Consider the following 17,578-nt stretch of genomic DNA (forward strand, 5'->3'; position numbering starts at 1 on the left):
CACGGCATGCACCTCTCCATACACACACACACACACACACACACACACACACACACACACACACACACAGAGGGGAGGAGGGAGAGGTAGAGAGAAAGAGAGGTACTCACGTACATAAAAAAAATCAGTGTCAAATCAATGAATACCAAACAAAAGATAAAATCTTGAGAGCAGCCAGAGGGAAATGACACGTGATAACCAAGGGAAGGCATGGTGACAGCGATGACCATGACAATGGATAGCAACTAGAGCTGGAGTTTTAAATCCAGCGAAAAGTTCTTCCAATGTGCAGATAAACTAAAAGCATTTTTGAATAAATGCGAACAAAGAGTCTATGTTAAAACGAAGTCCCTCGGGTGGAAAGGAAACAATGACGTCAGCGGGAACCGAGAGACTTCTGGAAGGGCTAGGACACAGGATGTGGTGAGACAGGACCGTGGTGTGGAAGAGACTACTCTGAAGTTTGAGGCCACACGTTTTCTTCAGAAAACGGAAAATGGCGGAGACTAATGGCTGGTATAGGGGACACAAGGAGATGACACGGTGAAACCAGAGAACTGGATGAAGCGGAAATTCGGAAGGACTTCCTAGTAGCCAGCGCTCTAGAAAGGTCACTCTGGTTGACAGGTGGGACAGATGCCAGGAAGACACATAGACATTTGTTGTGCAGGTCTGGGAGACAGGCAAGGGGACAGGGCAGACTCCAGAGGGAGGGACACACATGGAAGCGACTGAGGACATGCTTGACTTGGTGGATGCTGAGAGACACAGGAAGGCTGTGTGGCTGAGGCAAGGCTTTAACAAGTGGAGTGGCTTGCATATGTGGGGACACACCTTCACTTTTCAGATGAGAAACCAGGGTTTCAGAGACAAGCTGTGACTTTCCCAAAGTCTCATAGCGAGCCAGCAGGGTGACAAGGACTGCCGTGTGTCTTCTCTGCAGCCGGCACGTGGGCTTTTCCGTGAGAGCATAAAGAAGACCTCGTGGGCTGGGTAATGGTTAACCCTGCTGACTTGAGTAGTGCATACTCTAGGATCACTGTGACCAAAACACCTGACAGAAACAAGAACTCAATAATGGGACCACTTTTTTCTGGCTTACAGTTTCCAAGACTGCAGTCCATGGTGGCCTGGTCCCGCATGCTAGGGCAGGATATTTGGTAGTAGCATAGCATGGGCAAAGCTGTTCACATCACAGCAGGCCAGGAAGCAGAGAACACCACAGGAAGTAGGATTTGGATATAATCTCCAAAAGCCCACCCCAGTGACTTATTTCCACCAGACAGAGCCCCACCTTTTAAAGACGGAGCAGTTGCTCAAAATAGTGGCACAGGCTGGGGGAATAAGCATTCAAAATATAAGCCTATGGAGGATATTTAAAAATTAAAAAAAATTGAGAAATGCCTAGGAAAATAACACACAGCTCCAGGTGTGTGTGTAATGCTGTTTCCAGAGATGATCAGGTCACGAGGATCTGGCCTGATCAATGGAACAATCCTTTGCAGTTCCTAAGATGGTGGCATTATTTGAAAACACTAAGGAGCATGGGATGGGATCTAGGAGAGAAATTAAGTCACCAGGTGTGTGTCCCTGCCCAGACCCCTTCCTGTACGCCCCGGTGCTTCGTGGCCACCATGATGTGAACTGCTTCACTCTCATGTTCTCTCCACCATGATCTACTAGCATTTCTGAAACCACATGGGCCCAAACCAGTACTTTCTACGTTAGACTGTCTCTGTTGGGTTTGTGGTGATGTCTGTGGAGAAGAAGCTGATGCAGGCTGACTCCTGTGGAGCAGAGTCCAGAGAGGATACCACAAGAATGAGCGAAAACAGACACGGCGTGAACTAGATCCAGACTGACTGGCATTCTCACAGGGATGAGCTGGGATGGCCAGAGCGTAGCAACGGAAGCTCCTGGGCTCTGAAACTTTTAACTGCTATTCAGCATGGCCCTATAGGCTCTGCCCTGTGTCAACTCAGACTGGAGAGGCCAAGGACCTCTGACATTGCTCACACAGTACAAAACGGCGCTAGCAGCGGGCAAGTGAGGCGAGGAGGCGGGCAGTACCCTTTGGAGGTCTGTGAGCTGCACAGATCGCCACGTGAGGGGTCTCCGCCCCACTGTCCCCACCACTACTAACCCAGGAATCCCTTTGCATTAGTGGCTTTTCTGTTGCTGAGGCAGGACAACTGACAGAAAGAACTTCAGGGAGGAAGGTTCTAGTTTGGCTGTGTAGGGGCTACAGTCCATCTGGGGGTGAGCTCTCCCAGACCAGCTCCCACCCATGGCATGTGGGAGTGTGAAGCTGTTTGCGCAGACCACGGTGGACCAGGTAGCAGAGCTCAAGCTGGAACCGGAGCCAGGTCATAACCCAAGCACTGCCTGCTGCCTTCCCTACAGACACCCACTTCCCCCACTAGGACCCACCTCCTAGAGGGCCCACTACTTCCCCAACATCCCTCCCTGCTGGAAAGCAAGCATTCAAAGACAGTCTGTGGGGAAGGTGGGCCTCACAGTACCTTACAGGAACCGTGCAATTTCCTTTCCTTGTGGTCACTTGGGAACTGGGACCAAATGCTGAGCCCCAGGTGGTGTTTGCCACACTGAGCCCTGTGCCCCCACTCGGGGAGCTAGTGTTTTTCTCCTTCACACCTGCAGTTAGCTGTAAAGGACGCCCTCACTTCAAGTGAGCGCTAGAGGAAGGAGACACCAGGTAAGAACAAGTAACTAATCGGAGAGGCCTTGGTATCCTTGGTGGCTCCTTCTGACCAGTTCCCTCTCAAGGGTCAGCAGAGGTCACACAAGAGGGCTGCATATTGATGTGTGTGTGTGTGTGTGTGTGTGTGTGTGTGTGTGTGTGTAATGCATGGTAATGGGGTCACACAGGCTTTTATTTGTACGAAGCCATGAATATGCGTCTTATGCTGGTATGAGTGAGAAGAGGGGTTGGGGCTTCTGCCGTGAAGGAAGTCAGGAACCCTGATATGCACAGAGCCCTAGCACTGTCCGAGGCCAAGATGATAAGGGATCTTTGGAAAGGAAGCACTCTCAGGGTGTGTCTACCAGTGCAACTCAGGACAGGCCACCGGCCCCAGAGAGGCTGCCATGCCATCACTCAGGTGGCCAGTGGGCACCAGTATGCATTTCTTTGTTGTTATTTGTGTTACTTTGTTTTTTGTTTGTTTGTACTGAGGTAGGATCTATTGTATTCCCAGCTCTGGAGCTGACCTTTAACTGGCTATGTTGCTTAGGATGGCTTTGAACTTATCCTCCTACCTCTACCTCCCAGGCGCTGGGATTACAGGCATGCACCCTCAGGCCTCATACCGAGGAGCCAAGGTTTCCCGCAAGCTAGCTATACTCTACCCACTGAGCTATGGTGTCTGATGAGCTCCTAGCCCTCAAGCCCCTCGTATCTCACCTGAAGACACCAGAGCTCCCTGGAAGGGCTGCTGGACCAAAGCCAGCAGAAAGACTTCTGTGGAGGCACTTCGTTCTGTTCTATGCTACATAAACAAAAAATGAGCCGCTGTTAGCAGGAGCTGACTGACACAGGGCTGTGCAAGCAAGGCTGCAGCCAAGCCCACGGAGACATCAGCGTCTGTCTGCTTAGGTGACGTGACCCTGAGAGTCCCTGCTCAGGGTGAAGGTGAGCAGTGAGCCAGTACTCTGGGGAAACGGTTCCTTTCCCAGCCTCCAGTGTCTCATTAAAGGCTCTGCTAAGTCCTGCCCAGGAGAAGCAGGAACTGGGTTTTCCTAATCTGCCACACCTCCCTACCCTCAGGAACCTTTGTACCCCTAATCCTTATCAACACCTGGATGGTCTAGTGTTCCTGGGGCTTCAGCAAGGTAGGTCTGAGACGAGGCAACACCTATCTTCCTCTGTGCCAAGGAGTCATGGTCAACGCAGCTGTTCTGTTCTTTGATCCTGTGAGGTATGGAACAAATGATTTCTGATGGTAGCTGCTCCACGGGGGATGGGACACCAAGACACACGGACAACAGGCATGTGCTTGGAGAGTCTCCTGCCAGCCTGGAAACCCCATGATCCCCTTGCAAGGCTGTGCCTACTCTGCCTGCGTGGCACGATGTCCTCTCTGAAGGAGACTGCAGTGTACTCTATTGTGGTATGTGGCCCCCGGACCTGGCAATGCTAATGCTAATGCACTCCAGTGCAAGCAGCGCTGCCTGTGAAAAATGGCCGCCGCTTCATTTTACACATGCAAGGAATATTAACAAGCACAGACTTCCCACCATTTATCTTCCTCTGCATGTGGTTTTTAAACACTACCAACAGGGGCTCAAACGATGGCGTGCTACCGTGCATTCCTCTGGATGGAACTTCCACCAGCACAGCTCATCTCCGAGCAAGATGTTCCCTACGGCACTTGTTGAAATCTTCTTGGCTCCGTGCATTTATTATGAAACATAATTTTGCATCCACATTCTGACAAGATACAGCAATAAAGTCTACAGAGGAAATCTGCATGGCAATTTGCATAAATTGACTTCAGCGTTTCTTCTGGGGAAGAGAATGAAAAGGCAAGGATGTGTGTCTTCTTTTAGTCTTGGCCAGGCCCGAGCCCAGGGCTGGAGAGAAGCATCCCTAAATGACAGGAAGCAGCTGGGCATGACAAGCCCTTGACAATGACTCTGCTGTTCTCCTTTCGCACAACCAACCATCAGAGAAAAGTATCTGGGTAAAGTCATGCAAATGAGCATGCAAATGAGCCTGGTAAACTTAAAGATTGAGCCCGGCAAGCGGGTGCTTTGTGGGGAGGATCCCGAAGCCTTTGGGAAACATGCACTGCCAGGTCGCTGCCAACCGTGGCCAGTCGTGGCTATTCATGAGTACCCTAGAGGAGGCGCTGCTGGATCCCAAGGTCACAGGGCAGGCACCTAGCCTTTCAGTGTCACAATATGTCCCCTTCGGGTAGTTACTTTCCTCTGTATGAAGGATGCCCATCCAATTCGTAATTATAGGTTCTGTTCCTCGAGAGAATACTAATTCAGAGAGCAGCTTGCTACCCTGTCCCCGAGTGGACATGGGGCTCACACATCATGAGAAATGAGAAACATCACGGCTGCCATCCAAGTCCTTTCCCATTCAACCCTTCCCCCACCTGCATTAGCGGCTGAGCCTGTGAAGAAGTTGTGTGTTAGTGACGGGGTCCCTTGGGTGTGTGGTGCAGACAAGCCAGCGATGGATGGCTGCTGTTTGGGCAGGAAGGCTTCCTGGAGAAAAGAGGGGAGCAAGTGGGAGATGAGCAGGAGGCAGCCCCAGTGGAGGGAGGGGGGAGTATATGCAGAAGGATTCGAGAAAGGCTGAGGTGTCAGGATCCAGCGTTGTGAGTGTGGATGCTGCATGGGCGTGTGCATGCATGAGTGCGTGCATGCATGTGTGTGTATATTCACCTAGAAGAGGAGGCATAGCTTGTCAGATAAGAGACCAGTTAGTACACTGTGTCAGAGAGAGAGAGAGAGAGAGAGAGAGAGAGAGAGAGAGAGAGAGAGAGAGATATCTGTGGCCATAGCAAGAGCACACAGAAAGGAAACAGGGATAAAACCCAAGGCTATGGGGTACCAGGTGACCCCCTGTGGCTAGGAGCCTGCCCCAGAGGATAGAGGCGCACTGACTCCACCTCCAGCACCCAGAGGTGAATCCACACTGATCTATCAGCCACATCTCCTCAGATCCTGTGAAGAGGGAGACCAGTTGAGAACCTTGTAGCCTCACAGCAAAGACCATCTGGGACTGCTGGAAGCTGGCAAGGGCATCTTCCTCTAGTGCCTCTGAAAGGGGTGTGGCCCCTTGTATTTGTTCCACCCTCTGGCCCCAGGAAGGTGATGAGAGAATACACTCCCATTGTTTGAAGCTACTCAGTCTGCTGTAATTTGTTATGGCAGCCCCAAGAGGCCAGTGTGGGGAGCCTTAGGGCAGAACAGCCTGGCGTGGCTTGAGGATCAGCTGTAGGCATGGGCACCTCAGGAGCCCCAGCCTGCAGGAAAGACCAGAGCCTCCCCCTTCAGTCACAGCAGGGTGTCCTCTGAGAGTAACCCTTCAGCAAGGGGGCCTCTCGCAGAGGCAGCCCATTAGATCTGTTGTTTCCTAACTTGTACCATGGTGTCAATTCCAGAAGGGGCCACTGGCTCCAGCTTTAAGTTCATCTCCATCACTTTTCAGTTTTTTAAAACGCTAAGGCCTGAACTCCCACACATCTCCCAACAGCTGCCTAATCTGCAGACAGAAAAGAGAGCCCCACAAAGCATTAATTCTCCAAGGTCAGCCAGCAGTTGCTTCCAGAGGACCATACCTCCTCTAGGGCCTCTTCACACGGCTGACTTTCCCAGGGCCTACAAGGGTTTCCTGGGTGTGTGGTGGGGGCACCCAGAACCAATTCTTATCACAGGTATTACAGGCCTTTCCCACCACAGAACTCAAGGTAACCTCTTAGCTGGGATTTTGCATGAAGGAATCATCACAGACAGAATTCTCCTCAGGCCAAGGCATGGTTTTGCACTTGCACAGTGAACTGCTTTGTGTGGGGTAATTAGACAAGGTGGTGAGAGTCAGCAGAGGATACAGTGTGTGTGTGTGTGTGTGTGTGTGTGTGTGTGTGTGTGTGCGCGCGCGTGCGTGCGTGTAACTGCCAGGTAAATATAGGAAAAAGATGTGTTCCTCAAAGGTCCCCAAGGGCTCACAGGCAGACAGAACCTTCTGAGGTACAGAAGACCCCAGCCCCCCATGCTCACAGCCTCATGCATACTGAGCCGCAGACCAAGGTGGAGCTGGCTGTCCCTGAGGATGGGTCCTGTCCTCTATACCCTGCTGAGGGGGAGCAAGCTCTCCAGCCTCACTGCTTTCTTCTACTGCTTTTCCACAAACCATGGACCACACAGACATCTTTTGTCAGGGTGAGGGGATGGGTGGAGAGTCTGGGGCCTGGAGACAAGGGGAGAAGAGAGGGAGGGAGCACTGTCTAGGAACCGTCTAAGCGGGTCTAGACTCTGCCATGCTGTCCTGGCTGCTGGACAGACAGGATACTGGTGGGAGGGTGACTGGCATGACCACTGTGCACTGGGACAACCTGAGAGGAAGTAAATGTCACCTCCTAGAGCCGGTGGAGACTTTGTCCACTTCCCATACACCTCTGCTGCTCTGCTAGGAAAAACATCTCCAGAGAATCCAGTAATACAGATGGTGTGTGTGCGTGCTTGTGTGTGATGCATGTGTGTGTGTGTGTGTAGCGTGTGTGTGCCTGTGTGTGTGTGTGAAGTGGAGCCCAGCCTCTCAGACTAACTACTGTTCTAAAGGGCTTCTGGAAAAGTCTCCTACCTGAGGCGATAGAAAAACCAAGCCAGACAATTCTGCCATGTACGGAGAGAGCTACGTCTAGCCTTTGACCTCTCTGACTCACCATGACAGTGGACCTGGGAGGCTGTCAGCCTGAGAGCACCGATGAACTGAGGCAAGCAGTTACCACTGTGCCAGCATCTGCGGCAAGGCCTTGTATGGAGATGGCTCCAAGAAGATCCCAAGACCCAGGTGAAAACCAGGAGGGCAGAGTAGCTGGCCTACATTTGGGGGGGGGGGGCAACTAGCCTTAAGGACGACATGCTACTGGCAGAGGGTCATGAGGAGCTGACGGAGGTGGCAGGGTCTCTGCACCAAGGACAAACGTTTGCTCCAGGCTTCTGGCATCGCAAGAATTTTCAGAGTAAAGAGGAGAAAGTGACAGGAGCTGAGGCCAGCAATGCCCCACGGGGAGCAGAGGGGCTGACTTAAGTGACAGGCGGGGGCAGTGAGGGTAACACTGGGAAGAGGAAGCAAAATTTCAAAGGGGACTTGTCCACCGCTGCTAAAATTCTGGGGTTTTTTTGTTTGTTTGTTTTCAGTGCGATGACAACAGAAATCGGGAAGATGTTTATTATTTTAAAATCAACCGGTAGCCAGATGTGGTGCAGGCAGAAAGATCCTCAGGTCAAGGTCACCCTCAGCTACCCAATGGATTTCAGGCCAGCTGGAGCTACATGAGTCTCTATCTCAAAAAACCAAAGGAAAAAAGGGTCAAATAATAAAAATAAGACACGAGCATGTGTGCAGGCACACACGTTCACATGTGGGCACTCACGGAGCACAGAGTAGGCTTGAGGAGGGAGGCTTGCTGGGAGGACAGGCCACAGCGGGACCAAAGTGACACCAAGTCCTGGTTTTGGAGAGGACACAACAGCAGGGCCAACATTGCCGTCCTAGAGCCCTGTACAGAGCCATGTGCACCACTCGGAAGCACCCAGAGTCTCCTTCCCACAGACAATCCTTCCCCACAGAGGATTCTGGTCCACCCACTGCAGAAGGAACTCAAGGGAAACAGAAAAGCTGCCCTCTGAGGGCATCTAAGACAAGGATGACTGGCCCAGGGTAAAGACAGACTGACAAACAGACACAGAATCTCAAGCATGACGGATGTGCTGTCCCACACCCAGCGGTGGGGAGTGACATCTGGGAAGAGCTGCCCCAGTGGATCTATAAATACTTGTCCTTGAAAAAATGATGATAAAGGGATTCCTCTTCCAACACCCTGTGTTTGCTTTCTGCAGGCTGAAGGCCTACACTGAGAAGCAAAGCCCGGGGAAGTCTTGCTGAGAGCCATTCCCTGCCTGAAGACCCCAGCTCTGCTTGAATACCCAGCCTCCCCTTTTCAGGTGTTACCTACTAACATGTCTGGGCACTAGTAACCACATGACCCAGAACCTAGAGAAATGAACTGCAGAACTGTCTATATCCTAAAGGGGGAAAATGGTACTTTAAAAATATATAAGAATAGTTGAAATGCCTAAGTTTTACAACTTTGGCAAAAAACTTGAATTATGAGGAAAATTTAATTGTACAACAACCCTACCACCATCACTGAAACCAAACAGATATGTTTATGCTCCCCAGGATTTTGATGTCACCTAGAGTGACGAGAGCCTCTACATGTGCAGTCTGGGTTTTGCGCATGGTAAGTCCAGCGAACAGAACACAAGCACTCGGGACGTGCAGCCGCTCTTGATTTCAGCCTGCACTCTTCCGCCTGCCTCCCAACATAACCAAACATTGCAATGGTTCCAAACCCTCTCTGGTTTTGGGATTTCTCCCTAAAAACAAAAAAATAATGCTTCCTTTTCAACATCTAGATTCTGAGATCATTTTCTGCATAGGCCCAGCACTCAGCGAAGAAGTTCCTTCAAAGCAAAAAGACACCTCAGAAACCTGGGGTTGTCCCCCTCTGATCTCAGCGGCCCCTGGAGACAGGCTGGCAGTAGTTTCCAGACAGGAGCCCCAGGCAGAGATGAGAAGCAGGGAAGAAGGGTGGAGGAGGGGATGTGGGGCTCTCACCTGGTAGGTGTTGTCAAAGCTGTCATACATGAACCTCGTGATCAGAGACGTCTTCCCGACTGCAAGACAGAAAGGAGAGAGATGTTCAGCTGAAAGAAGATGAGCCGGATGGCCAGGGTCCTTCAACTTGAAAGAGAGACTGGCTTATAAGAACCACAGGAAGGCAGGAAGCAGACCCAGGGAAAAAGACCCCAAGTCAAGGTGCTGAGGGTCCACACCAGGTGAGCTCCAGAGGCAATCTTGTCAGATGCCAGGTTACCATGGAGAAGGAGACCGACCCTTTCCCCAATTCCTACCACACCCAAGTCCAGGTCTGTCATGGCCTTGGGTACCAGAGGACATTCAAGGCCAACAGGATGCTCTTCTTATAGCTACCTGCGTTCCCTGGGCCACACCATCTCACCATGGGGCATCCGCTCACAGAGTTTCCCATTTATTCAGCTTACACATTAGTGACAAAGGGGCAGGGAAGGCAGCTGTCCTTTCTTATTGTCTCTCAAGGGCAAGCCTATTCCCCACGGAGTGGAGTGTGCCTGACTGTCCAGCCCAACACTGGGCCCTTAGCATCTCTAGATCCCACCGTGTAAATGACAAGAGGATTCCCAGATACTGTGACAACTGCAGACTTACCCATACGTCTGTAAGCACCCTAACTGGGGCAGAAATGTCCCCAGCTGAAAACTGCTAGTATGGTTAAGAGGCTGAGTCTCTTGGGAGACCCATAAATGCCGCTAATTTCCCAAACCGCAGGCTTTGGCTCCTGACACAACCCTGTGCAGCTCCCCTGGGACATGGCAGTGACAGGAATGCCAACTGTTGTACTTCTAGCCATCTGGGAGGGGAAGGAGGATAAGAGAGGGACATTTGTTGGATCATGGAGCACTTCTCTCCTCCATCCTCCCAGGACTCTGCCACAGTCCTGGGAGGCACAGAAGGAGTGGCAGGAGACAGCCATCCCTGACAAGGAAGGCAAAGATGCCTACGGCCATGAGCTCTCACCATTCGGACCTCTCCATGTCCAGCAGGCCATGGGCACACACCGGGACTGGAGGCATGGCTCGTCACTGCCTGGATAGGCCTGGACAACCCACTGATCCTGGAAAGGGTCACTGCTCAGTCTGAATCTACAGACACGTAACATTGCTGACAGCCCACACTGGAGAAAGAGAGGCAGTTACCTTACCAGGAGGCCCCGACAAACCAGGATTGGGCTGCAGTCAAAAGACCCAAGTCCGACCCAGATGGGGTCAAATCCCACTGGGGCACGTTTTAGCTGTGTCACCTTTGAGGTCGCCACTCCTCTGGACCCCTTTATAACATGTCAAAACAGTCTGAGGATGTAATCAGAAGTGAGTAAGGATTAAAAGAGAAAGGTACATGAGAAAGGCTGAGGGAGGGATCAGGTCATTCAGAGAGCTGAGGTACTTTCCAGAATGACAGATGAGAAAAACGAAACCACAAGCACTAAGTTTGTATAATGAAGAAACGGATTCCTCCTTGTCTTGGGATGGGGACATTATATGCTTGGATTGGCATTTGGGGGGGGGGGTAGTATCTTTGTTTTTCCTAAGCCCTAGTCACTATACCTGAGCCTATACTAATGAGGTGGTAGCTCCCTAGGTGGCCTCAGGATGAAGCTGTCCATTACAAGACCAGAGGGGTGGGGTCTGGAGCCAATGTAAACTCCAGGAAAGGGAGGAAGCCTGGAGACCAAGCTCCAACACACGGACAACATTCAACCAGCTCTGTCTACACAGTGAAACCCCAGTAAGATCTCTAGACTTCCATGCCCTGGAAAGGCTCGTGGGGGAGCCTGCTGGGTTGTGAACACACAGATGTGCCCTGAGGGTAGACAGGCTGTAATTCCAAGGGGAAAGGGCTCAGCCATTCTGTATTCATGGCACTCCTAGACTCACTGATTGGGGAGTCCGGCTAGCTCCAGGGATCTGCCTGTCTCTGCCAGGACTGTGATTCTAGATGTATGGTACCACACATGTGACGTGGTGCTGAGGAGCCAAACTCAGGTCTTCAGGATTGCATGGCAGGCTTCCAACTGAGCTCTCTCTCCACTGCCCCTCATCCCCGCCACTGCAATCTTAGGAGTGCTTTCCTGAGTCTGTTATTGAACCTGAGGAGCACTGGGGACTAGTTGGTCAGAAGTATCCATGTCATGGGATCCCCCAAACATTTTCCAGCTCTTCTAGGTGGAGACAGTTCCTGACGGCCCAGGTGCGCCTTCACACCCTTCCTCAGGCCATCATGCTCTTGAGAACATTTGTCTGTGCACTTTTATTTCTGGTCGGTTTGTTTTGTCTTAGCCCCACCTTGGGCAGGGTCGAATTGCAGTGTCTCTGTCCTGTCCCTGGCTTCTGAGGTCTCTGGGCTCAACAGTCTTTAGGGGACTGGACTGACTGCCCTGCTCTGGACACAAAGCATGACAATGCTACCAGATGCCGGGAGCTGCAGGGAAAGATGTCCTCCATGGCTGTCTCCAGGAACCCCCAGGAGGCCTGAGTAGAGCGAATTACATCCCCTCTGTCCGCCCACACTGGTCCCCGCCATGGCATCAAATGAAAGAGCTCTATGGGCTTGGGGTGTTCTCTGCCAAGCTCATCTAACCCTGAAGGGCAGAAGCCCCTTCCCTGTCCCTTTCCTGCCCTATACAACAGGCCTGGCTAGAAGATGCTGGCATCTGGAAATCGACCTGACTAGGCACTGCTGTAGGTCCTGGCAGAAGCCCCCCCCCCCCCCCAGGGGTAGGAGCACTCAGCACGCACCGGGACAGCAGCGGGGGAGGGGCAGAAATTGCTGGCAAACCTCAGCCTTTAATCCCTGCAGGAACCCTCCAGAGAGAGCCGGCTCCCACCCTGCTCCATCCTCAAGGTCACCCCGTCTCCCTGCCAACAACAGCTCGCAGACACACTGCAGCAAAGCAGGGCAGGACTTTATTAGACACAAGCAGGGGAATCACTGCAGAGCTCTCTCTGCCCTCGGCTCAGGGCTTGGCAACACTTGTCATCGCCTGGATGTGCAGTCCCACACGACTAAACCGGGAGCTGCCTTTCTGTTCCTTCAGCCAAAGGAAGGTGAGGGAAGTCACCCCTGGGCACTGGCCAGGACCCTCTAGGAAGGAGGAAACGCTCATGCTCACTGGGCCTCTACTTAAACCGGCATTCCGCGGGTCACCTCGGGAACCCTTGCTTCCATCCTGTGCATTAAGACATCCAAGCTCACAAAGCAGACAGTCAGTGGAGCTGGGATAGGAGCACAGATCTGTCACAGCACCTTCGCCTCAGCCGCCGCTCGGAGCTGCTTCATGTAGAGGTCTGTGAGCAGAGCTGCTGGTGGGAGGGTGGGGTGGGCAGCAGGACTCCAGGCAGCAGGACCGGTGTAAGCCACTGCAGAGGCGGGGGATGAGGGATGGGGAAGTGGGGAGTGGGGGATGTCCATTAAGAAAGGAAAAGAGAAGGCCGGGATCTCATGGGGACATTATGTGGAGGCCCCTCAGTCTTAACCCTGCCTTACAGAAAATGGAGTCAGACCCAGTGTGCAAGGAGAGACGTGAACAGAAAACACTGTTCCCAGAAGCTCCATGAGGCTGCAGGGTTGATGGAAACAGAAACTCACCCTTGGGGCCAGCTGTGGAGGATGACAAAGGGCAGATGGAAAGGCTAGGCTGGCAGGGGCATGGTAGCCATGGCTGAAGCTTCCAAGGCAGTGGGAGCTCCCGAAGAATCCTTAGCACAAAGGCTATGGATGTGCACAGAAATGGTAGTTCAACATTCCCACCACAGTCTTGCAGAGCGGTCCCCATTCCACATGCTCTCTCTCACAACGCAAGTCTGGGACTCATTCAGGTGCTGAGTCTGGCGGGTCCGACTCCAGTGACAGAAACGATACTGTGTGACTCCCCATACCGGGGTATAAAGGGCAGATCGCCTGTCCGAAGTGGGCTCCTGCCCTAGACCTGGGCTGTCACATTTCATGAAAGCCCACTCCAGTCCATCTGGACGAGATCACTCTGGTGTGTTCGTGTGACAAGCAACTGAGACATCCCCTATCTCAGGTGACCTGTGCATGAAGGAGCCATTTCATTCTGAGACCTCTTGCCTCAACCTCCAGGCTGCTTTCAATGCTGCGTGCTCAGAAGCAAAGCATGCTTGCCCTCCTGTGTCCTGCTCCAATTATGAACCCGAGGGCCATGTAAGTATCCTCCTCCTCCTCCTGCTGCTACTGAGTTTGGGGTGGTTTGACAGAGGGCATGAGCTACTCAGAGTCAGTTCTGAGCTTCAAAAGGACCTCACCCTGCTCGGGGAGACTGGCTACAGAAGCCACCCTGGAGGTGGGGCAGAAGTCTGATGAGAGATGGACCATCTGAAAGGATGCAGGGGCAACAGGGGTGAAAGAACAGAGGAGGTGACAGGACCCCAGAGCAGGTCAGAGCCAAGTGAGAACCCAGGATGGATTCAGTCACCTGGCTTTTTAACCAGCAGACGATGGAGCCATTCTCAGGACCTCCAGCACCCAAGAAGAGATTGGGTAATCGGCTCAGATTCAGAGCACCACAAAAGCTTTCCTTAGAAAGATCAGATAGTCTTAGAATCATCAGATGTAGTCCCTGACTACAGAAAGTAAATATATAAAAGCAATCATTCAGTCTCATGAGCAATGGGTCTACACCTATTTCCCATGAAATAACTTTATTTTCTTTGAACTTTCTCCTGAGCTGCTGGACCAGGCTCTTGCACACTCACAGGTTGTGAGGCAGTCCCACACACCACGGAGGTACCACCAGCTGCTGGACAGACTGAACACTGACCCTGGGTGGCCTTCTCCCAGTGCCTGCCTGCCTGCCTGTCTCCTCAGGGTCCACGTACTCCACTCGCCTCCCACAGTCTGTGGGCCTCCGTGACTCAGCACAAGTTTCAGCCTGACAGATTTCTGTACATTCTGCTGGGTTCTAAATAGCTGTAGAAGACCGAGAAGTTTCCACATTTGGTGAGCCTCTACTGGGTGCTGACTCTGACAGGTTCATTCTGGGCACCGAATTCACGGTGAGAAAGCAGGCTGCCCTCGAGAAGCCCTGGTGACGTGGAGCTAGACCCCACCATGAGTACCTGAAATGACAGACTTCAGGGAAGTGGCTGCAATGAGGCCCTGCTGGGGGAGTCCTAGCTTCCTCTCGGAGGGGAAGTGGCATCTGGATTGGTGGGAAGAGGTGGAGGTGGAGATGAAGATCTGAGGACTGAGGGATGGGGTGATCCATCACCCAGTCATTCACCTATACCATTCCATCAGCGCCATGTTTGAGAGTCAGTACCCATGAGGGCGTGACTTGGGCCCAGGTTACAGGATGAGAGCTGCATGCATGGCTTCCCTCTATGAAGGATACATACCCTCCTCATCTCCACCGTGAGTGTGAATGTAGGCAGAGAGATGGCTGTTAGGGCCAGGGGATGTGACAGGGCCCAGGAAATCACCTGCCGGCTTGGAGGGTCTGCAAGGCCTGGAGAAGCTGTAACAACCACGCTGAGCCTTGGCCTGCAGCATGTTCTCTGCTCCAGAGCACAGTACTGTCCCTAACTGCTCTGCAGCACTCTCGGGAAGAAATGCATCCATCCTAGTCCTCCTGATGGTCCAGGAAGAGCTCACGTCCTGGATGGTAGTAGCATGTAACCCATGGTTACAGCCAAGGTGGATTGCCTGCCTCTCAGATGTTGGGGTTTTCAGGAATGGGCATGGTGCCAGGCACTAGGTCTCCAGCCCTCATCAAGGCGGATCTGCAGCTCTGAGAAGGTGGCTCTAGGGGCTGAAGATTCGAATCTGCTTCCTTCCATCTCAAGCCACCTACTCTGAGGATGGGACCAGCCCACTCAGCTGTCCTGACCATCCAGTTTTCAGGACACAGATGGGAAATGCTGTGGGGATGCTGGCAGACCAGGGCCCGAAACTGGCAGGAAGACAAGCCACCCAGACCCTGCGTCACTGTTTCATAGTGCCCTCAAAAGATGTCTGCACCTTCCCTGCAACCTCCGCACACCGAGTCCTCGGTCACTGGCCCAGCTGCAGCATGCGTGATACCTAGACCCTGTGAGGGGGAGAGGAACAGGGGAAGACAGCAGCAACCTTTGTCTGAGTCTTGTTTCCTTTTGTTCGGTGTTAAAGAAACAGAAAATCCAGCCCTCTCTGATTGTGAAAGAAAACTATGCCTGGGGCCAGGCTCCCCCCTCCACACCCCACCCTGCCACCCTGTTCTCAAAGCAGCTTTGACAGCTCCCACCTGAGCCCTCAGGGCCTGGCTGGCTCACTGTAGGCTAAATGAGGAAACAGGTGAAAAATCCCATTTCAAACCTTTCCCCCACAGACTCAGACGGTAATTAAGAAATATGCAAAGCTCTTCATTGGACACTTTAATTAAGTGTGTTAATTCCCTCTGCCAGCGGATGCTCAGCTGCCTGGGCCTCACTTAGGGGCCAGTGAAGTTGGAAGAGGGAGATAGAGGGCAGGAGGAAGAGGGAGGCTGGGGACAGCAAGGTATGGAGCAGGCTGGTGTGTGCTGACCCGCTGGCCTCCTTCCCGAGTGTTCCTGCCTCACAGCCCCCCACAGCCACCTCCCCATCTAAGCCCAGTGTCCCTGGAAGCCTGCCCTGACTCAGCTGTGGAGTGTCACTTCACTACCACCCTTCACACTTGCTGGAAAAGTGGGGGTCCTGGGGTACAGAAGGGAGTTCTGGCTGCCTACCCGACCCTGACTGGGTACAGACCTTGGAACCATTATGGCCCCCTGACGGCCCCAGTCCTTTGAGCAAGAAAGAGTAGGACCAGGGGGTCCAAAGGAATCTTGGCAACATACAAGTCCACATGCTAGGGGTTGGAGAGGTGGCTCTGTGGTTAAGGGCACTTATTGCTCCTTCAGAGGACTAACTAGAGTTCAGTCTGGTGGCTTACAGCTACCTGTACCTCCAGTTCCAGCTCCAGGAGGATCTGATGCCTCTGGGCTTCTTGGGCACATACATATAATTTCAACAACAACAGTAACAAGAACATTTTAATTTAAGAGATTGAAAATAGGTGCAGGAAAGATGGCTCAGCCGTTAAGAGCACTGCCTGCTTTTCCAAAGGTCCTGAGTTCAATTCTCAGCAACCACATGGTGGCTCATAACCATCATATAATGAGATCTGGTGCCCTCTTGATGAAGAGATCTCGTCAGTCGTTCTCATCAACTTAGACCATGAAACCCAATATGGACAAGTTCAACAGAACCGCCATATACGGGCTGCCCATGCATGCTTCAGCATCGCCAAGGCATAAATTTCATTTAAAAAAAGAAATTAAAAATAAAATGGAGGCTGGGCAGTGATTGCACATGCCTTTAATCTCAGCATTTGAGAGGCAGAGGCAGGCGGATCTCTGTGAGTTCGAGGCCAGCCTGGTCTACAGAGCAAGTTCTAGAAGCAGCCAGGACAGTTATACAGGAAAACCGTGTCTTGAAAAGCCCCCCCAAAGGAAATAAAGAAGACACCCCCATTTAACCCATGTAGAAAGGGCAGATAAGGGCAGAAAACAGAGGACCATACATAAAGGTTCCTTGTTGCCCTAATACTACAGACAAGCATGCTCCCCTCAACCAGAACCCCTCAGGTATGCAGGGTGGGTGGTCCTCCAGACACCATTATCAAAGCCCTGAGCCCATTGCTAGGGCTTTGCATGGTGATCAGACAGTGCATTGGAAGGCCCAGCCTCAGTGTCCCTTTCTGGGCTGTGTCTTCCTGCTTTTTTTTCCCCAGTGGTTCCTCCTTCAGGAGAAAGGAAGGGGAGGGAAGAGCTGCCCACAGGGCTGGGCTAGGTGAGACCCTTCCCAAGGTGCCCAGCCTCTGGCCGCTCAGGGGGGCGCAGCCCCTTCCTGCCTACAGAGGATTGTAGGCTCACCTCTGGTTTCCTTTTGTTCTCTCACTTCCTTTCTGTCTCCACCCCCAGGTTTACTAAGACACAACTGACAAAGGAAAGTTATATATAGTTAGAGCATACAATGTGAAGCTTTGCTGCAACTCCCTCTCTATACAGATGCAGACAGATGATAGGGATATGCACTATGAAATGATACAGCAGTTACTTTAACTAACGTATTCATCACTACACAGCTACCTTTCTGACATGTGTATATGTGTGCCTGAGGTGTGTGTGTGTGTGTGTGT

At 52.2% G+C, this 17,578-nt stretch overlaps 1 protein-coding gene across 1 annotated transcript in view; it reads right to left on the reverse strand.

Moving 5' to 3' along the window:
* The window catches only part of Rab6b (RAB6B, member RAS oncogene family), a 61,542-nt gene that overhangs the window by 24,389 nt on the left and 19,575 nt on the right, over positions 1-17,578 (reverse strand). The window contains exon 2 of the mRNA XM_005367780.2: positions 9,383-9,441. Within this exon, the coding sequence (XP_005367837.1) occupies positions 9,383-9,441 (59 nt within the window). The remainder of the gene's footprint in view (positions 1-9,382; positions 9,442-17,578) is intronic.

This window comes from Microtus ochrogaster, unplaced genomic scaffold, assembly GCF_000317375.1.
Source record: "Microtus ochrogaster isolate Prairie Vole_2 unplaced genomic scaffold, MicOch1.0 UNK24, whole genome shotgun sequence".
Classification (NCBI taxonomy): Eukaryota; Metazoa; Chordata; class Mammalia; order Rodentia; family Cricetidae; genus Microtus; species Microtus ochrogaster.